This window comes from Pseudonaja textilis, chromosome 15 (genome assembly GCF_049901715.1).
Source record: "Pseudonaja textilis isolate UNSWEBS1 chromosome 15, rPseTex1.2, whole genome shotgun sequence".
In the NCBI taxonomy this organism is placed as follows: Eukaryota; Metazoa; Chordata; class Lepidosauria; order Squamata; family Elapidae; genus Pseudonaja; species Pseudonaja textilis.
This window is the reverse complement of record NC_142004.1, coordinates 5,503,442-5,525,512: the sequence shown is the minus strand read 5'-3', so window position 1 is coordinate 5,525,512 and position 22,071 is coordinate 5,503,442. Positions and strand designations below refer to the sequence as shown.

Genomic DNA, 22,071 nt, shown 5'->3' with positions numbered 1-22,071 from the left:
GTAGTAATTGGCCTATATATTTATTCATTGCTACCTTCCCAAGAAAGCTTTTATTACCAAGGAAACATGTTTATACAGATAGAGCTCACCTTACGACCACAAACAAGCCGACATTTCTGTTGCTAAGTGAGAGGGTTTTTGAGTTTCCCCCCATTTACGACCTTTCCTGCCACAGTTGTTAAGTGAATCGCTGCAGTTGTTAAATTAGTCACATGGTTGTTAAGTGAATCTAACTTCCCCATTTGTCAGAAGGTCACAAAAGGGGATCCCTGGGACCCTGCGACCGTCATAAACATGAACCACTTGTCAAGGATCTTTGCTCTTTATCAGGGGGCAATTTGTAGAGATGTGATTATATAGATCGGGTTTAGACATCTCACAAAGCCAAAACGTAGCAGTTGTAGCACTGATATGGCATTCAAGCTCAGCCCATTGTGGTTTATGCAGCAAACTATGATTAAAACAGGGCTTGGAAGGATATATGAAACCTTTCAGGCTGGTGCTTCTCCCACCTTCCAGGGCCCTTCTCCCACCGTGTTAAAAATAGTGTTTGCAAGCAAAAAATAATAATCCTTCTTTTCTGATAAGAATGGTGTATACCCTCACTCCCGATTTGTTGAAACTCTGGATTTAGGAGGATTTCATTTTAGAAAAGGCCCAGCTTGGGGTAGGTGAAACTTTGCACAGTTCCAGTTATGTCTCCACCTGTTCGAGGTTGAACCTGGGCCTCTCAGTCTCCAGTGAAACCATTCCCCTGTAATTTATGCCACCACAAGAGGTGCGGCTGTGTGGCAGAACACCTGCTTTGCACCCGGAAAGTCCAAGGTTCACTCCTCTTACAGGTTGTTAGTGATCAGAGTAGGTACACATCCCTTTTCCACCTGTTCAGCGGACCCCCCCTTTTAAGTGTCCCTTTTATATATCTTGAGAGAAAGAGGAAAATTTTATTTATTGGCCAGGTGTATCCTTTGTTCTGTAGGAAGTTAGCACCCACCCCTCTCCTAGAAATATGAAATAACCCAGGGAATATTAAAAAGGCAGAATATCCCACCTAAAAAGAGTAGGAACTCAGAGAGGCAGAAGCTCACTCCCACCTTTGCTAATGGACCATTACTTTGGCCTAGGCCAGTCTTTTTTACATAACAAAGATCTACTCCAGGTAGAGCTAAAAGAGAAATTGCCCAAAGCCCTTTCATTACATCATCATCATCCAGCAAGGTTCAACCAAGCCTGGGACTTAGCACAGCCTACGGAATTGCCCCGCATGGCCCCATGGGAGTCTGACAACCAATCAGAATACAAGCTCAAATTCAAATCCCAAAAGAGGGCATAAAACCCAGGGACTCTCAGCATATCAGCCCCTTTTTCACCGCTTCTTTTCCTTCACCCAAGATCTTGAAGTGATCGTCCTTTTCACTTTGGAGCTCCAAGCTATGAGGTCCTGTCCACCATTAAACCTTCTTTCCAAGCAACTTCCATGAATCCAGTGTCTTTTTCCCCACTTGGAAGTGAACCCAGAAGGATTTTTCTTCCAACAGTTCCATTCCGAAGGTGCTTTTTTTTTTTTTCCCCTTCCAAAAGGCAACTGGACTTTCTTGGTTCTCATCCAAGAAGCAAAACGTTTTCAAGCAGGGGGGAAAAGAAATCCAGTTACCTTTTGGAAAAAAGCACCTTTGCCCTGGATGATCGAACATCTCCACAGACCTCTAGTTCAATTACCAGCATCTTCTGGAAATAATCCTGTCTCAAAACACGTTCGGCTTCTCGCTGCACGTCCCTGTAGGTACAAGGCAATCCTTGACTTGCGACCACGATTGGGTTTCAGAATTTCCAGCAAGGGAGTCACATTTTAGAGTCCCTTTCTTTCACTGTTGTTAAATGAGTCGCTGCTGTGGTTCAGGGACTCGTGCAGTCCTTCCCCCCGTGGATTTTGTGGGTCAGAAGCCAAAGCGAGAAGGTTGCAAAGGCTGATCCCACAATCCCCAGATGCTACAATTGTCACATATATGCTGGTGGTCAAGACCCCCCCCGAATTCTGGCCACATGACCCTGGGGATTGCTGTGTGGCCTTTATACATATAAGGACCGGTCACAAGTCAGTTGTTTTTGTTTTTTTTTCAGTGCTGTTGTAAGGTCAGGCTGTCACTCATGCACCCTTTGGATACGAGACCCCCGTGGTCTTCTGGAGGTGCTGCTGAACCCCAACTCCCAGCAACCCCAACCAGCATGTCAAAAGGGGAAGGGTGGTTGGGAGGTGCAGTTTGGTAACAAGAGGCAGGGGGTGATCAACGCCCCCCCACCCCAGACCCTTAAATAAAATCCCCCATCAGCCCTGGTTTTCCTTGCCCCATAAAAAGAGACCCAGGCCCCCACCTTCCAGGCCCCGAGCGCCGGAGCGCAGGACACTCTGCACATGCTTCGGGGACCCCCTTTTCCTCGAAGGCGGCGGGAAAAGGGGCTTCCCTGGCGGCGAGGCAATTGGCTAGAGGCGGCGGCAGGCAGCCCTCCTTGCCTGGCGGGGACGCGGACGACGAGCCCTCCCCGCGTCGCCTCTGCGCGCCCCCGTGATTGACAAGGCGGCAGGCGGCGCGCGGGAGCCGGGCGGACGCCGCCGCCGCTGCTGCTGCTGCTGCTGTTGCGGGCAAGCCGACGGGAAAGGGAGAGCGGAGGAGGAGGAGGAGGGGGAGAGCGCGCAGACACCCCCCCTCCCACTTCCCCGAAGCTCCCCCCTGCCCCTCGCCCTCCGGCCAGGCCAGCCGCGGCTTCGGGGCTCCCCGGGGGCCGCAGCGCGCCCCACCTCTCGCTCTCCCCTTCCCCCCCGGAACGGCGGGGCTGCCGCTTCCCTGCCGCGGAGCAGGCGGGGGAGCGCGAGGATCGCGGGGCAGCGGCCGGAGGGGCGGGCCGGCCACCCAGGTGGAGGGCTGGCGCGGTGGGGGCGGCGAGGAGGGGGCGGCCGCGGGGCCGCCGCCTCCTGGGGGGATCGGGCCGCTGGCGGCGGCGGCGGCAGTGGCAGCGGCGGCGGAGGCTGCGTCCCCCTGATCCGCGAGGAAGAGGAGGAGGAGGAGGAGGAGGAAGAGGAGGAGGAGGAGGCGGTGGCGGCGGCCGAGGGGCGAGCGATGGACGAGGCCGCTATGCCGCCGCCGCCGCCGCCGCCTCTCAGCCTGCAGAAAGCGCTGCAGCAGTGCGAACTGGTCCAGAACATGATCGACATCAGCATCTCCAACCTGGAGGGGCTGCGCACCAAATGCGCCACGTCCAACGACCTCACGCAGAAGGAGATCCGCACCTTGGAGGTAAGGGGAGGGAGGGCGGGAGGAGGGGGGAAGAGGGAAAGGTGCGCCTTCAGCCCTGGACCCCCCCACCCCCCGCCCCCGCCCCGACGGCCGAGCGGGCTCCGGCGGGGCATGGGTGCGTGTGAATGAGCGAAAGGCGGCGGCGGCGGAGGCTGCGTGCGTCTTGCAGGTGCCCCAACGAGGCGCTCGATTTTTTCTTTCGATGCGGGCTTGCGGCGGAGGGGGGGGGGCGGAGAGAGAGACTACGATCCCCTCTTCCTGGACCTCTGAATAAAGATGATTTCCCTCCCCTCCCCGGTTTTCTCCTCTCCACCGGACATGGGCAGAATAGTCGCTCCTCCTCTATGGTGTCTCCCCCGCCCCCTCCCCACTCCGCCCGCTTCCCATTACAAGCGGAGGAGGCCAAATGCAGAAACGCTGCCCTCTCCCCCCCCCCCACCACCACAGTATTAGCTAAAGCCCCCCCCCTTTTTTTTGTTTGTGCGGGGGAGTTAAAAATAAACTGGTATCTGTGGAGTGGGGGGTGGGTTGGGAGAGGGAAGGGGGAAGCAGAAAAGTCTCACTGAGTGGTTAATTGGATGTGGGGTGCCAGTCACAAGGAAGCCCCCCTTGGGAGCAGAAAGAGGGGAGGGGGCTTTGCCACACAGAGTGGCCCCAAGGGAAGGGACAGGGGAAGAGAGCATATCTATGCAGCAAGGGGTATGGAAGGGTCTCTGCAGGCCTGTGGCTCGACTAGGTCTCCGTGAGTCCACACAGTGGCAGGTGGGAAACCTCTACAGGTCGTCCTCAACTTAACGACCGCAAACGGAGCCCCAGATTTGGGAGAAATTTGAGAAATGAGAAATTTGTGAAGTGAGTTTGGCCCCCGCTGCACGATCTTTTCTTCTCGACGCCTTTGTTAAGTGAATTGCCACCGTTGTTTAAACTACTAACACGGTTGTTAAGTGAATCCGGCGGATCCCCATGGCCTTGGCTTGCCAGAAGGTCGCGAAAGGGGATCCGTCATAAATCCGAGTCAGCCGTCAAGCATCCAAATGTAAATCACACAACAGCGGGGATGCTGCAAATGGTCCTCCGTCTGAAAAACGTTCATAACTCCCTTCCCCCCGTGCCGTTCTTAATTTCAAATGGTCACTAAATGAACAGTTTGCAAGTCAAGGGCTACCTGTATTTTTATACGCAGCTGGATTCAGGTCTTTCCACTCAAAACTGAGGCTGACAGGTGAGAACCAAGTTGTGGTTTGCACAGCCTGGCAGCTCACCCACCTTTTTGCTAGTCTTGGTGGGAAAACGGTTCAGTGGGGAGAGCCCAGACGGCAGCAGCCTCAGGCCTCCCTGGAGAGGGACTGCGGAGAGGCCTCCAAGCTGGGAGCCCCAACGGGCTGTCTGTTGAATCTCGATGCATTCAGAGGAACAGATGGACAGAGTTGGAAGGGACCTTGTAGGTCATCTAGTCCTACCCTCCTGCCCAAACAGGAGACCCTAGGCCATTTCTGATAGATGGCAGTCCAGCCATCGGTTGATTGTTCTCACTGTCAAAAAATTCCTCCTTATTTCCAGCTTGTTCAGTTTCCATCCATTATTCCTTGTCTGGCCTTCGGGTGCCTTGGAAAACAGCTTGACCCCTTCCTCCTCTCTGTGGCAGCCCCTCAAATATTGGAAGATGCTCTCCTGTCTCCCCTGGTCCTTCTCTTCACTAGACTAGCCTGGCCCAGTTCCTGCAACTGTTCTTCATACGTTTTAGCTTCCAGTCCGCTAATCATCCTAGTTGCTCTTCTGTGCACTCTTTCTAGAGTCTCAGCATCTTTTTTATAGTGTGGTGACCAGAACTGGATGCAGTACTAATTTTCCTCCAGGCCAGGTGCGTTGGCTGTCCACAGAGTCCCCCTCATCCTTTGACTCTTGGTGTAACTCTTGAGCACCGTGCAACTGGATTTCACTGCCTTTCCCCCTTACCTGGGATTTTCTCATTTCTCCTAAGCTGGTTCCAGTATCTTCTTCCCCCTCCTTCCTGTTGGAAATGCCTGTAGTTTGAGGAGGGGGATAATCTCACCTCCCCCCCACCCAGGTTCTGGAGGTGGGTACCGTTGCCTGGCAGCTGAGGAAACAATAGCATGAGAAGTGATTTATTTTTCAAATTGTTTCAATGGGCATGTTTTCTTACCGTTAACAGCAAACGGTCTCTTGTTCATTTGTTCAATTCCTACGGCCACTAAAATTGCCAGAGTAGGTCCTAGGTGACTTAACATTTGAAGAAAAGTGAAAATGTTATGACACGTGGGCTTTTCCCTCCCGCATCTCACATGCTTGGTGAAACTTGCCATTTCCCCTTTCTTTATGAAACTTGGGTCTTTGGGATGAAACGATTGGCCCCTATTCTGTTCCAAAAGGGCCTGAAAATCAATCCATCGATCAGAACAAAGCTAGGAGGGACCTTGTAGGTCATCTAGTCCAATGGTTGCCAACCAATGGGCCGGGGACCACTGGTGGTCCATGAGAAAATGTTGGTGGTCCGCAGAGAAGTGTCCCCCCCAAAGCAATTAATCCAGGCTGCACAGGAACACAAGGCTGCGCTGCCCATATGGCCTGGGTTATGAGTTTGGGGGTCCCTGAGGTCCAAAAGGTTGGCGACCTCTGTTCTAGTCCAACCCACCACTCAAACCCTCTACCACTTCAGACAAGTGACTGTCCAGTCTCTTCTTAAAAACCTCCAGTGTTGGAGCACCCACAACTTCTGGTGGCAAGCCATTCCACTGGCTAATTGTCCTCACTTTTAGGAAGTTTCTCCTTCATTCCAGGTTGCTTCCCTCCCTGATTAGTTTCCATCCAGTTAATCAGAATAGAGCTGGAATGTGGGTTTCTGACAACGGGTCTGGGGGCCCTGAGTGGAGAGGGAGCAGATCCAGCGATTGTCTGATTGTGTTACTGCCGCCAGGGTGGCTGGGTGGGTTTAATTTATATTGAACTCATTTATATTGAAAGTGAATTTATGTGGAATGTGAATTTTCAGTGTTGTGTAAAGCTACTTGGAGTCACCTGTGCATGAGTTGGGTTGGCTGTGTACATTTGTTTGATAAAGGAAATAAATAAGCTGCATGCGTGTGCTGGAAGAGCACGCGAGCAAAATTGCACAAGAGCTTTACATCTCTGCGCACAGTAGTCCTTGATTTACGACCGCCATTGAGCCCAAAATTGCCATTGTTCAGCAAGGCAGTTGTGAAGCGAGTTTTGTCCTATTCTATGACCCTCCTTGCCACAGTTGTTAAGTGAAGGACTGCAGTTTGTTAAGCTGCTTAACTGGGCTGTTAAACGAATCTGGCCTCCCCGTTGACTTTGCCTGTCAGACAGTCGCAACAGCGGATCACGTGGCTTCTGAGCCATCGCAACGGTCACAAATACATGCCACTTGCTAAGTATCTGGATTTTGATCACGTGACCATGGAAGGCTCCAATGGTCGTAAGTGCGAAAAATGGTCATAAGGCCCTCTTTTCAGTGCCTTTGTAACTTAGAACGATCACTAAGCAAATGGTTGCAAGTCGAGAACTAGCTGTATTTCACCTACCAGTGGATTTTTTCTTGCACCAGTTGAATTCTTTGTTGTATACAAGATTATTGTGGGAATAGGGGTGTGTTAGTCTGCTGTGTCCCAAGTTCATAGTATCTCCCTGTTGCTCCATTCTGCCCAAAATGGCTATGATGATGAGTAACTTTTAACAAGGGGCTGGACTAGAAGACCTCCAAGATCTCTTCCAGCTTCGCTTCACTTCACTTCACTTCACTTCACTTCACTTCACTTCACTTCTATTCTATTCTATTCTGTTCTATTCTATTCTATTCTATTCTATTCTATTCTATTCTATTCTATTCTATTCTATTCTATTCTATTCTTCTCTATTTTCTATTCTATTCTATTACATTCCACTCCATTTTTTCCATATTCTATTCTATTCTATTCTATTCTATTCTATTCTATTCTATTCTATTCTATTCTATTCTATTCTATTCTACTCTACTCTACTCTACTCTACTCTACTCTACTCTACCCTATTCTTTTATCTATTCTATTCTACTCTTCATTCTATTCTGTTCTGTACTGTTCTAACCTCTAACCTCCAAGCTTGGAACTCTTTGATTCTGTAAGGGTCTGCTGCTTGAACAGGGGTTTGGACTAGAAGACCTCCAAGGTCCCTTCCAACTCTGTCATTCTGTAATTAATTATAAAGTGGCAAGGTCGCAAAATAACATGATAACACGGTAGAGGTTTAGTTTTCAGAGTAGTTTATTTTAAAGGATTGGATGCGGGAGCAATGGAATGGTTTGGCTGCTGTGGGAAACAAAGGGTATAATATAGATAGTTGTCAACTTACAGCTGTTCGTTTAGTGACTGTTCAAAGTTGCAACATCACTGAAAAAAATGACTTGTGACCATTTCTCACACTTACGTGGTCACATAATTCAGATGCTTGGCAACTGTATTTGTGACGGTTGCAGTGTCACATGATCCCCTTTTGTGACCTTCTGACCAGCAAACTCAACGAGGAGGCCCAATTCACTTAGCAAGCATGTTCCTAACTTAACACCTGCAGTGCATCTCTTAACAACTATGGCAAGCAAGGTCATAAAATGGGGCAAATCTCACTGAAGACATGTCTCACCTAGCAACGGAAATGTTGGGCTCCATTTTGGTCTGTACGTTGAGGATTACCGGTCATCGGAACCCTGGCAAAGTTGTCTGCACAAAACACAAAGCCATCCTTTCCTCTCCGAATTAAATATCTGTAATTCACTGAGAGCACAGCAGGGTTGTGGCCAAGCTGGCTTCCGAAAGAAAGAACGGTGCGGAATAAAATAATATCGGCATATTATCACACTTACAGGCCATAGAATTTAAAATGTTGGTAAAGTTCCCAGCATTCTCAGAAGCTATCTTGGCCAGCTCCAATGAGATCTGAGTCAATTTTAGATGGATTGGCTCCAGTCTGGAACAAATCACCAATTCTATCCGAAAGGGATCAAATTTGGAAAATCAGCTCAATTCAGCTTGCCATGTTTGTGGCAGAAAGGATCCTTAGTTTGGAAAGTTGATTTGTAAATCGGATCACAGCATTATTGAATCAAACATCTGAATAAAAGCTCTGCATACTACTGTAGCTGACCTGAAGGAAAGTTGTTGGTTTTTTTTTTTAATCCAATGCCTTCTTTTCGAGAAAGTAGTGATCAACAATCTGTTGCTTGATACCATTTAAACCAGAAATTTTTTTTTCCCCAACTACTGTTTTAGAGATGTTTCACTCCGAGCATCAAATCCCAATTGCCTGTCATGTTGTGTCTGTTTGACAAAGCATTACAAAGCTATACCTAGCACTCCCCATTCCCTTTAACTGATGTATTGGTTTGAAAGTTCTTCCTTGGATTTATGCATGGTGTTTTCCCTCCCACCTTTAAAGATATTTCTGACATACACTTGTCCATTTGTAATGCCTGCAGCAAACATTAGTCAGAGGTGGAGTGTTGACAATTATTTGCCTATGGATATTCTTTGTAATGGCGTCTCTCAAACTTGGCCACTTTAAGCCATGTGGACTTCAACTCCCAGAATTCCCCAGCCAGCAATGCTTTGGGCAAGTTGTTCCCCAATTAATTTTATACAGTGGGAAAATAATTTTAAAAAATGTGATTTAATAGACAGCAGGAGAAAGAAATGTTGCCGGCAAGCTTGAGTAGATTGCCTGATGTTTAATTCAGCAGCGGGCTTCCTTCCAATGGACTGTGGATTTTAAAAAAAAAGACAAATCTTACCTAAAGGAAGAAGAGAAGACAGCAAAGAGATTTTGGAATTTGGATCCTGTAAAAACAGTTCCACTGAAATGTAAATTAAGGAAGCTTCTAGTTCCAAGGGTCTTCAAACTTGGCAAGTTTAAGACCTGTGGACTTCAACTCCCAGAACTCCTAACATGACTGGAGGAGGAATTCTGGGAGTTGAAGTCCACAAGTCTTAAAGCTGTCAAGTTAGAAGACCCCTGTTCTAGTTACTCAGATAGTGTGATTTTGGAAGGGCCTAAATCAGTGTTTAGCCCTTCCACTTTAGCTAGTTTAAGACATGTGGATTTCAGCTCCCAAGAATTCCACATCTAGCATGGTTGCTGGGGAATTCTGGGAATTGAAGCCCACACAAGATTGAGAATGTTAGAATGTTGTGGTTGTTTTGGCGGAACATGAATGTGTAATTGGAAAGCATTCCTACACAACTTTCTAAAAACAATCTATGGGGGAAAAAGGGGGGGGGCATTAAGAAGTGTCTTTGGGTAGCTACCAACTACATATGATCACAATTAGTGGGGTCTAATTTAGTGAAGGGGCCTGTTTTATGCACAGGAGGAATCTGGTTTGATCCCTGGCACCTCCAACCATAAGGATCAGATTTTGGATAATGGTCATTAAGTGAAGCTGACTCCCCCATGGACTTTGCATGTAAGAAGGTTGCAAAAGGGGAAGGTTGCATGACCCCTGGACACTACAACCATCATAAATATGAACCAGTGGCCTAGTGTCCGAATTTGGATCACAAGAACCACGGGGATGCTGCAACGGTCATAAGCGTGAAAAACGGTCCTAAGTCACTTTTTTCAGTGCTGTTGTAACCTCGAATGTCACTAAATGAGCTGCAGTAAGGTTACTTGTATAATGTATAATGTGATATAGATAAATGTAGCTTTGCTGCCTATTTATTGTCCCAGAGTATTGAAGCTCAGAAATTGTAGCCTTATATAGTTGGAAGTTTGCTGTACTCAAAAAAGTCCTTCAGTTTTGTTCCATACCATATGAGGATGATGAGGTCTCTCTGCAGATTGAACGATCCACATGTAGGACACTAATTCTCTCTGTGATTTCTTTTCAATAGACAATGTAATCTTACATTCCTGAACGTTTTTGTTACACTGGAACAAAGGTGCAAAGGGTTTGCACACTTGACTTTTGACAGTTGTGCCTTGGGCTTTAGAAAGGCTCAGAAAAAAATTCATGTTAGTTTATGTACATTTAAGCTGAATTAAATTTATATATCGATGAGTATCTCCTAAACGTAAATCTAATCCTGAAACTTTTGGGTTTCATCAAGTTTGAGGCTCTGCGGCTGCATCAAAAGCTTCCCAGAGCCTCGGGATAAAATACAAGTTTAAGGATTATCTCCAACTTTGTCAACAGAAAACGGTGCCTCCCAAAGGAAAACAAAACCCATTGATTGATTTAAAATGCCTCGGGCAAATTCTACCAAGATTATTAAAAAGTGTAGCTGAAATGAGATGTGAGCTTTCCAGTACCATGGAAAGCTCCCTCTGGATAGCTTCTCTTACAAATGCTGGAGGGGATTGAGGTCCATCCAAACTCTTTCAGTCTTCCCTTTGCCCCCTTATCCCATCTCCAGAAGAGAATAAATCATAGGAGGCCAAGGTCCTGTCATGGTGGTCGGATTTTCTCCCCTCTTCTTCCCTGGGATAAGTCCTCAGTGCTTCTGGACAGAGGTGGTAAAGACAAAAATAATCTTACTGACTTACGGAAGCCATTGGTTACCCTAAATTTACAGGCCATATAATTCGTGCCTTTCAAAAGCCCTCTTGAGATTTTGCAATGGCCAAAGGATGGTTTGGGGTGGGGAAAGAGAGAGTGAGTGAGGGAGGGAGGGAGTGAGGGAGCGAGGGAAGGAGAGAGAGAGAGAGAGACCTTTTAAAAATGTTATTTAAATCTAAGTTTGGTGAAAAAAAATTCAGAGAATGCTCAGATTTTGTGTGAATATACAAAGCATGATTGTATCCATGCAAAATAGCATGTACTATGAAACTTTCACCTAGGTCCATGATGGTGAACCTATGGCATGCATGCCACAAGTGGCACACAGAGCCATTTGTGCCAGCACGCGAGCTGCAGGCAGACTTACCTCACTGGGCATGTGCGTGCCTCACAGCTGATTTTCGGCTAGTTTGAGGCCTTTTTCGGCCTCCCAAAGGCTTGAGGAAGGCTTCTGCAGGCTTTGCAGGCCAAAAACTAGCCCTGTTTCATCACCTCCTGTTTTTCCGAAAATACCGGAAGTGACAAAACAGAGCGAGTTTTCAGCCTGCAGAAGCCTTCCTCAAGCCTTTGGGAGGCCAAAAAAGCCTTCCTCGAAATGGCCGAAAATCAGCTGTGAGGTGCAGTGCAGATAAGGGGGCTGCGGGGGTGGGTGGGTGGGGATTACGCATGTGTAGGGGTTGTGGGGGGCACGGATTGCCTTCTGGGTACTGGCACATGTGTGCGAGCATGTAAGCGCACGCACAATTTTTGGCACAGGAGCCCCAAAAGGTTAGCCACCGCTGACCTAGGTTATGTATACATCACTGAGTGCTGGCAGCATGTGATTAATGGCATTGTACTGAAGAGAGGGAGCCACTTGAGTTTCTTATGTCTTCTCAATCGCTCCAGAAGAATCTAAACTCCATCACTAAGCACAGCAGTTGTTCCTTGGTGATGCTGTGCCTTATTTTGAGATCTTTTTGGGGTCACCCTTGTTAAGTGAATCGCTGTACTTCTCAAGTGAATCACGCCATCGTTAAGCAGCTCCAGTCCTCCCCCCCACCCCCCAATTGACTTGGCATGTCAGAAGCTGTTTGGGAAGGTTGCAAACGATGGTTATGCGACCTCAGGATGCTGCAGGTGCCACCAATAAATAAATGTTGCCATTTCATCATGTGACCATGGGGATGTTGCGACGGTCGTAAAAGCCAGAACCTGTCACCCCTTTTTTCCAGTGCTGCTGTAACTTCAAACGGTCACTAAACAAAACATGGTCAGTTGAGGGCTACTTGCAATACAGAAGTCAGCAACCATCTGGTTTGTGGCCTTAACGGTAGAAAAAAAAAAATCACCTCCTTTGTCTCTCCAAAAAAAGCACCGGAGGCTGGATTCCTCCATGGAGATATTTGAGACTTTGGGAAAAAGTGCAAAGAAGAGCAACTAAGAGGATTAAAGGCCTGGAGACTGAAACATACGAAGGACGGCTGCAGGGTTTGGGTTTGGCCAGTCTAGAGAAAAGGACTTTGGGGGGGACGACATGATAGCAGCCTTCCAGTATTTGAGGGGCTGCTACAAAGAGGAGGGATTCAAGCTATTTTCCAAAGCAGTAGAAGGTAAGATGAGAAGCAACGGATGGAAACTAATCAAGGAGAGGAGCAACCTAGAATTAAGGAGAAACTTCCTAACAGTGAGGGCAATTAACCAGTGGAACAGCTGGCCACTAGAAATCGTGGGTGCTCCATCACTGGAGGCTTTTAAGAAGAGACTAGAGCAGAGGTCTCCAAACTTGGCAATTGTAAGACTGGTGGACTTCAACTCCCAGAATTCCTCAGCCAGCTATGAAATGGTGAATGATTTCCTGCCCGAGGAGGGGGCTGGACTAGAAGACCTCCAAGGTCCATTCCAGCTCTATTCTGATTCTGAATCCTGTGAAAGGGATTTCCCTTCTCCCAAAAAACCCAATCCTCACCACCCCTGTAAGCTGATATTCCACGAATATGCTTATTTCCTTTATTGATTTCATATTTATACTCTTAGTTTTCCACCACACCGTGTGGTTGTCTGAGAGCATTCGTTCCTGTGCTGCATCATTTAGCACAGGCGTGGGCAACTAGGACAACATTAAGACCCGTGGACTTCAACTCCCAGAATTCCTGAGCCAGCACAGCTGACTCAGGAATTCTGGGAGTTGAAGTCCACAAGGTCATAACGTTGCCATAGTTACCCATCTCTCATTTAGCAGGTAGCGCTTTGTTTACCACCCCACTGAGTGACTGAGAGCCTTGTTCTCAGGTTTTTCGCTCTCATCCATGTGCTTCAAACATTCTATTTTTTCCCCCCTTATTTAGGCAGGCTTTTGAGGCGAGGGAGATCGGCTTTAAAGGTTTTTCAGCCTCCAAACTGTCAGAGAAGCCTAAAAAAGCATAGGATATGGAGCATCAACATCAGAACAGAACAGAAACCCTGTATCTCCCCTTCGATTGAGGCCAAGAAGGAGACAAGGGACAGACTCTTTGCATTTTTCCCATGCCATTCTCCTTACATAAAATGCTCCCCAAAGCATTGTCCCTGCCATTTTTAAGCTGAGTGGCATGCCAGCTCCGTGACACCTATCTTTCCAGAGCTAAGTTGATTACCTTCCAACTCTGCCTTGCAAATGAGAACAGAATTGCTTTCTTCATGGGCAGCTGGGAAGTGGCGTGAACCTTAGTCAAGGAAGTCCTTACTTCCAACATGTCAACAATCCCAGCATGTGATGACCCAGGGTGGGATACAAAATAAACACAGTCACGAAACAAGTGAAATCCCTTTTATTCCTTCACTTTGCTTCAAAGCTCCAAATATCCCCGACTGGAGACAAAAATCTCCCCTGCAAGCAGTTACGAAAAGGATGAAATGCCGTTTAAACTAAAAATGCCTATAAATTATAGAGAGTAAAAACAACACAAACCACACTGATGCAATTAAGGGAACCAGGCAAGATAAGGGCTTGAAGACGTCCGCAGATATCGGAATACACACTGGGAACGACGCCAAACTCGGAGAGGAATGACAGACTAGAGATATTTCCATGCTTTGTTTCCAGCACTGGCCCATACACATCTGTCCTTTTAACCAGTTCTCACAGCTGCAGCCCATGAAGAGGTTCAAGGCCCTTTCCTCCTCCATAGACCACACCATTCACGCCTCTCCCTTATCCTCTCCTCCCTGCATGCCCTAGGATGGAGAGGGGATGGGCCTGGGTCTTCCTCTGACTGCCCAGCCTCCTCCACAACCTCCGGAGCCGCACTCCCACTCCCTGTCAGCTGTTCCATCTCTCCCTCAGAGTCAGACTCCAACAGGGGGCATGGCACAGTGTTTGGCTTTTTGGAGACATGACTAGGAAAGACCCAGAGAAAGACCCAGAGCTGAGCTGGGTAAACCAAGGTCTGATTTCCTTTAAAACTGCCTCAAGGCCCGGCTTGTGTTCATGGTTGATGACACGCTTTGCATGGAGAAGGTGCCAGTGTCAAACAATCGAGCTCAAAATTTCCCTTCCTAAGCCAGACGGCTGCTGGGGTTTGCCCCATTTTACGACCTTTCTTGCCACCGTTGTTAAGGGAATCACTGCAGTTGGTTACCTGTTCATTAAGTGAATAGGGCTTCCCCCATTGACTTTGCTGGTCAGAAGGTCGCAAAAGGGGATCACATGACCCTAGGATGCTGCAACTGTCATAAACATGTCAATACTTCCCTTCCCTTCCCTTCCTTTCCTTCCCTCCCTTCCTTTCCTTCCCCTTCCCTTTCCCTCCCTTCCTTTCCTTTCTTTTCCTTCCCTTTTCCTCCCTTCCTTTCCTTTCCCTATTTCCTTCCCTTCCTCTCCCTCCTTCTCCTCTTCTCCCCTCTCTAACTGAAAACCCCCCACTGGTCTTGGAAATTCAGGTTTTAGAATAGAAATTAAACCTTCAAGAGCAACAGAATATGTGAGAGTGAAGGGCATTAAATAAATTTTCATTGGTGCCGATATACTGTTCACCAAGGAGGCATTGGAAAGTGCCACAGTTTGGCTCCTAGGATTCTCAGATTCAAATTCAGAATAGAGCTGGAAGGAACCTTGGAGGTCTTCTAGTCCAGCCCACTGCTCAAGCAGGAGACCAGACAATGACTGTCCAATCTCTTCTGTAAAACCTCCAGTGATGAAAAACCCACAACTGTTGAAGGCAAGCTGAAGTTGTGGATTCTTCATCACTGGAGGTTGTTAAGAAGAGACTGGACAGTTTGTTCCAGAGCTTTTTTGGGTGCAACGTAGAATTTGGATTGGTTAAACATCACGCTAAGCCATAACTGAATTTGTCATATGGGCAGCATGTTCCATGTGCTCCAGGCCATTAGGACTTGTTAAACCAGGGGTAGGGAAACTTGGCTCTTTTATCACTTATGGACTTCAACTCCCAGAATTCCTGAGTGAGCCATAAAAGGTTCCCCATCCCTGGCCTACTGGTTTTTCAGTTGTGGGGGAAATCAATTTTTGACTTGAATAGGACTGTTTAATATAGAAATGTAGGACATATGTCCTAGATTCCCCCACCCCCCCAAAACTGAAAAACCAGTAGGCCAGGGATGGGGAAACTTTTATGGCTCACTCAGGAATTCTGGGAGTTGAAGTCCTTAAGTGATAAAAGAGCCAAGTTTCCCTACCCCTGTGTTAAACAAACCAAATTGACAAAAACAGGACTCTCAGGAGCAGGGGGCTGGACTAGAAGGCCTCCAAGGTCCCTTTGAACTCTGTTATTCTGTCTCTCAAACCCCGGTTAACAAGAGGCCCAGCATTACTTTTCACAGAAACCAACTCCACCCCAACCGGCCAGCTACACAGCAAACAAGCAGTCATTAAGCTTTCAAACACAACTGGGTTCAGCCCGAGGAGCTCTCCAAGGTAGTTTGGTTTTCCATTCTGCCCAATCTTTTATTTACATCGCAGTTGTGTGCTGGGGAGAGTGTGACCTGTCCGTCTCAGGTGTTCTATCAACAGCACCTCTCTCTCTCTCTCTCTCTCTTTTTTTTTGTTTTTACTTTTTCCATTCCCCCTCCTCCATCCCTCCCCCTTCTCCCCCCCCCTCGTTCGGTCTTTGTTTTGGTGAGATCTTAATCTCCTGGTCGGGCAAAGCAGGGGAGCCGCTTCCAGCCGACCTGACGTCAGTGTGGCTCCATCAATTAGCCGGCACTAGGCACTGGGGAAGAGGAGCAGCTGTCGTCCTTCTCCCTGGCGACGAGGTTTCTTACCACGCTAGCTCCCCTTGCTTCGGGGAATTTACTCAAGGTGGCCCTGAGAAGCTCAGCAGCCGCAGCACCTGGGGTTAGCCCTCTCCCTCCCTCTCCCAGGTGAAAGCACCTTGGCTCCAGGTGGAAGGGATCAGGTGTGCTCGCTCCTCTGTGGGAGTTCAAGGCAATCTAGCCATGCGAAGAATATCCCTTAGGCCTGAGGGTCTCACTTGTGGTTGTGAACCAAACACCAGAGTCAGGCAAAGATAAATGCTCCCCTCGCACCTATGTGCTAATCGTTCCCCGGTTCTAGGGGGTAGCGCTTATCTCCGTGACAAAGCCGAAGAGCCAGCGCTGTACGAAGACGTCTCCGTGATCATGTGGCCGGCAGGACTAAATGCTGAAGGTGCCCAGAACGCTGTTATCTTCCCACCGAAGGGGTCCCTGTTTTTCTACTTGCATTTTTTTACCTGCTTTCGAACTGCTAGGTTGGCAGAAGCTGGGACAAGCAACAGGAGCTTCCTACCCCACAGTAGAAGAGGACTATTTTGGAGAACCCAAAGGTGCTTTTTTCAAGAGGCAACTGGACTTTCTTCTTCTCAAGAAGCTTCTTCAGCCTTGGCTTCAGCTGCCATTCCCCACCATCCGGTCAGCTCTGACTGGACGGTCCATGACGGTCATTGACCAGCTGTCTGCAAGGAGCATCAATCCTTCTATTCCCCACCATTCAATCAGAGCTGAAGAAGCTCCTTGGATGAGAAGCGAAACGTCTTCAAAGAAAAACAAAGGAAGTCCAGCTGCTTCTTAGAAAAGCACTTTGGGGGCAACCATGACCTGGATGGCTGAGAATCTCCACAGATAATTTGGAGAAGTTCAGAGGTGGCTTTGGTGATTACTCAGATGGCTCGCTTTTCTGGGGTGGAGGTATGTCACGTCAGATGCGGAATCATAAGGCTGGATTCACACAGCATGCTAAACATTTGGGGGAAAGCTAGAGAGAGGTACAGGTAGTCCTCAACTTAGGACCACAGTGGAGCCCAAAATGTATGTCGCTAAGGGAGACAGTTAAGTGAATTTTGCCCCGTTGTATGACTTTTCTTGCCACCATTGTTAAGTGAATGGTTACAGCTGTTAAGCGAGTAATACGGTTGTTAAGTGAACCTGGCTTCCCCATTGATTTTGCCTGTCAGAAGGTCGCAAAAAGGGATCACGGGACACACACCCCCAGGACACCACATAAATCATCATAACTAGGAGTCAGTTTTGATCATCAGCTGTGCTGTGCAAAGCAGCTGAGGCTGAAAAACCAGGAAATAAAGGACAGCCAAGAGCCCGGGCGGGCAGGTGGGCTACATAGAACCGGTTTGGTGTCAGCTGCTTTGGGGAGCTACCGGTTCTATAGAACCAGGACGAACCGGTAGCATCCCACCCCTGAACGGCGGCGCCTCATAAAAACACCCGTCCGTTGTGAAAAATCCACCCAGGATCAGAGAGTTGGAAGGTGGTCGAGCCCAAGATAACGGAGAATAAAGTCATCATTTTTCTGCCCTGCTTATGGGTTGCTCAGAGATTTTGGTTGGACAAACAAAACTTCCTCCAATTTCCCCCCCAGCCAATCTTAGCAAGGGTTGTACGGTTCTCAGTCCTCAACCTATATTTATCCTTTCCCCCCTCTTTTTTTTCATCCCATCGCTGTGATGATGCTTCAACATCACATGCCCAACACACCTTAGTCATGCCATGGTGCAATTAGGTAATTTTAGACTTGGGAACTGATTATCTTATGCCCTCCGTGTCTCCGGAGACGTTAATTATTCTGATGCATATTTATTTCTCCTCCGAACAAATAGGATCCAATCTGGGTCAGTCACCACGATAAGAGGTTTTGTCTTCTGAACTTTTTGCATCCACGCTGGAGCCCATCCTCAGGCCACCTCACTAGTCTAGGGAAGAGAAGAGCCAGGGGTGACAGGATAGCAGCCTTCCAATATTTGAGGGGCTGCCCCAGAGAGGAGGAAGCGGCCAAGCTATTCTCCAAAGCACCCGAAGGCCAGACAAGGAACAATGGATGGAAACTGTTCAAGGAGTGATTCAGCCTAGAAAGAAGGAGGAATTTGCTGATAGTGAGAATCAGTGGAACATCTTGCCTTCAGAAGTTGTAGGTGCTTCATCAGTGGAGGCTTTCAAGGAGAGATTGGACAGCTACTTGGTCAGAAGTGGTGTGGGGTCTCCTGTTTGAGAAGCGGGTGGGACTAGGTGACTTTCAAGGTCCTTTCCAACTCTGTTATTCTAAGTTTAATTTTAAGTTAAACTTCTCTCTGGCACAAGGGTCTTCAAACTTGGCAAGTTTAAGACTTGTGGGCTTCAACTCCCAGAACCCCTGAACTGAAGGAGGGGTTGACTGAAGGAGGAATTCTGGGAGTTGAAGTTCACAAATCTTAACGCTGTCAAGTTTGAAGACCCCTGCTCTTGCAGAATGTGTGCATTGGGCTATTCTATGCATTGTATTTGCTACTAAGATTGTTGGCCGAGCAGGGACAAAGCTAGCCAGGGAAATCATTGAAGCCCGGGAAACAGGCCTCTTGTCAGTCAACAGGAGGGCTGATTTACCAGCTGCTTATCAGACAGTTACGAACCAAGGAGTTGGAAGCACAACAGCCATTGACTTTATAGCTGGCCATCAACACCCCAATCAACAAATAAAAAGCCACACACAACCAGACACCACATAAACACTATGCATTGAGTAGCCCAAAATACACATTCTGCTAGAGTGCAGCTTCCTGCAGATGGCCTCCAGCACGAGTCCAAAGGCTTCTGGTTCCAGTGGCTGATCTAAATTGGATCCTGCAACATTATCCTGGGATATGTATGCTTGCCTTCCTTCGTGAAATATATGTTTTTCCAACAAGACATTCCTCAGAATGTGCAGATAAGTTTTGATTTGCCCAGAAATTATATTTATAAACCCCCTCTCTGCTTTGCTGGTGAAGTGTGATAAACAGATTGTGTGAATAGGGCTTAGGTATCTGATGGAGGAGGACTGTCAGGTGCGTGAAAAAAAAAACCCTCCTCTCGCTCAATATAAGTGAAAATAGAATGGAGAAAGCTGATAAATAAGACAAATAGAAATTAAATTTACAAGGCCTCCGTTCTCATTGTGACCCTTGCAGGCACTATGTACCCGCTGATACATAATTTGGAGTTTATTAGCCTCCATGCCCCTTTTATCATTTTCCAAGCACTATTTGAATTTAAAAGAAATAATTGGGAAGCTTATACGGAGCCAAGCAACCTGCCTGCCTCAAGCATAAAATTGTTTCTGGGTTTGCTTATATTTTGTACACATTTCTTTAAAATAATACTGATAGTGTGCAATTCAGTTGTGCTTACATGTGTATCCAGCCCCTTCAGTTCTCAGGAAAGAGGCATGAACTGAATTGGATAGCCAGTTTGGTGTAGTGGCGAAGGTGCGAGCCTAGAAACCAGGCGAGTGCGAGTTCTAGTCCCGCCTTAAGTACAAATGGTGGCTGGGTGGTTTAGTGCCAATAGCAAGATAGCAATAGCTATCTAAGCAGTTTACAGTGTCAGCCTCTTGCCTGCAACAATCTGTGTCCTCGTTTTACCAACCTTGGAAGGATGGATGGCTGAGTTGACCTTGAGCCATTGAGGATTGAACTGCTGGCAGTGAGCAGTGAATTAGCCTGCAATACTGCATTCTAACCATTGGGAAGGAAGGAAGGAAGGAAGGAAGGAAGATAGCAATAACACCTAGGCTTATATACCTCTTCACAGTGCTTTACAGCTCTCTCTAAGCAGTTTTCAGAGTCGGCTTCTTGCCCCCAACAATCTGGGTCCTCATTTTACCGACCTTGGAAGGATGAAAGGCTGAATCAACCTTGAGCCGGTCAGGACTGAACTGTTGGCAGTGGGCAGTAAATTAGCCAGCAATACTGCATTCTAACCACTGGGAAGGCAGGCAGGCAGGCAGGCAGGAAGGAAGGAATGACAATAGCAATAGCACTTAAGACTTATATACTGCTTTCCAGCCCTCTCTAAGCGGTTTACAGAGTCATCCTGTTGTCCCCCAACAATCTGGGTTCTCATTTTATTCACCTCGGAAAGATGGAAGGTGGAGTCAACCTTGAGCCTGGTGAGCTTCGAACTGCCGAGTTCAAAACTCCCTCTCTCTCAAACCAACACAACGCACAGCACAACGCACAACGCGTAGGAAGAAGAAGGATTCTGAAACTGAAATTGAACCTCCTCTCCTCTGCTTGTGTTTTGCATTTGGAACAGATTTCTTTTCAGGTGGGGAGGGGGAGTAGAACTCTTTAGAAATATGAATGCTCTGATGGTCATTTCGAAAAATCCTTTCTTAGTGAGCCCCTAGAAGCCAAGAGGAACATAGGTGCCAAATTTCAAGTTTGTAGGCTTTACGGTTCTGGGGATTTTGTGATGATGTGTGTATGTGGTCTTTCACTTTTATATATATAGATTCAGCTTGGCCTGCTTAATGAAGGTAATTTAAAATGTCCAGCCTGCTTTGCTCCTTACCAGGGCATTCTGGGCTGCAACAAAGAGTTTGTAGGCTTTACGATTCAGGAGGTTTTGATGCATGAGTGGTATTTTGCTTTTAGATAGATAGATAGGTAGATAGGTAGGTAGGTAGGTAGATAGAGAAAGAGAGAGAGAGAGAGAGTTGCACACATGCACACATTCAATGTTGGCTCCCCACATAGGCGACAGTGAGAGAATACGGAGGAAATGTGCTTGGGGTGGCAGGGAATCGCCTTCATGAACCGTGACTTCTCCCCTAACCTTCTCTCCCTCTCTGTCCTTCTCTTTTCAGAGTAAGCTGGTGAAATACTTCAGTCGTCAGCTCTCCTGCAAAAGGAAGGTGTCTCTGCAGGAGCGGAATGCCAAACTGGAGGGCTTCCCGCAGCTCTGGCACTGGTTTCGCATTGTGAACATCCGCAAGGAGGTCATGGAGGTGAGCGAGGCCTGGAGGGCAGCAGTTATTGGTTCCTGTTCCCCTCGACACGATTCGTTCTTCCACCCCCTTGCCCTGTCAGTCCATCCTTACAAACCTCCCTGGAGCTGCCAGTTAGGTTGTATTCTCTCCTCTGGTTGCACTTAATTGGTTTCGAGGGGTCTTTGGTGCTCTCTGAGCTTGGTTGTGTTTCTTTATCCAACTAGATAGCTGACCAGCACTGGTGAAGTTACCTAGTTGGGTAATGAAACGTCTGCAAGAAAACAACCAAGCTCAGAGAGCACCAAGGACCCCCACAGCCCCACCCCCTCCTCCTCCTCTTCCTCCTCTTCCTCCTATGTTGTCACCACTACTAGACTAGACTGTCTGCCATGTTTATTACATGGGGCTCAGTGGTGGGATTCCATTTTTTTTTACTACCGGTTCTTGGTGGGTGTGGCAGGGGAAGGATACTGTAAAATCTCCAGCCAGAGGTGGTCATTGCCGGTTCTCCGAACTACTCAAAATTTCCACTACTGGTTCTCCAGAACTGGTCAGAACCTGCTGAATACCACCTCTGATGGGGCTGCCCTTGAAGGCCACTGTAGGAGAAAGAGTGGCCTGACCTGGGGGCGGAGTCAAAAGAGGCATCACCCTAGAATCCCTACATAGCCACAAACAAACGAAGTCCAACCTCCCTTGAATTCCATTGACTCTTATCTAACTCCAAGTAGGTGCTAGCCTTGAGTTGAAAAGAAGACCAGGAGAAGACCACGCAAGAAGGTCCAGTTAAACTGATTTATTGCTGCTCTCACCTCTGCCCCGGATTCGCAAGTTTAGAAATAAGATATATAAATAAACAAACAGATAATATAAGGATAATAATCCTGCTAACTATTTACCCAATTTTTTAACAATACAGCAACCGTTATCGCTTTGATTGTTGTAAACCTCCGTAATTCTTGATTGTGGCAACATACAAATATGACATAGAGACATGGATCCACGCATGCATAAAA

The 22,071-nt window shown here is 47.6% G+C and overlaps 2 protein-coding genes across 3 annotated transcripts in view; one reads left to right on the top strand and one right to left on the bottom strand.

Annotated features, from left to right (window-relative positions):
• RFC5 (replication factor C subunit 5) overlaps nt 1-22,071 on the bottom strand; it is a 315,947-nt gene that overhangs the window by 13,459 nt on the left and 280,417 nt on the right. The window lies entirely within an intron of this gene.
• KSR2 (kinase suppressor of ras 2) overlaps nt 2,943-22,071 on the top strand; it is a 137,292-nt gene continuing 118,163 nt past the window's right edge. Inside the window, exons 1-2 of one of the 2 annotated variants that reach the window (XM_087913260.1) lie at nt 2,943-3,293; nt 20,933-21,073. In XM_087913260.1, the coding sequence (XP_087769386.1) occupies nt 3,117-3,293; nt 20,933-21,073 (318 nt within the window). In that variant the 5' untranslated portion in view covers nt 2,943-3,116. The remainder of the gene's footprint in view (nt 3,294-20,932; nt 21,074-22,071) is intronic. The other variant, XM_087913258.1, reaches the window with a different exon arrangement.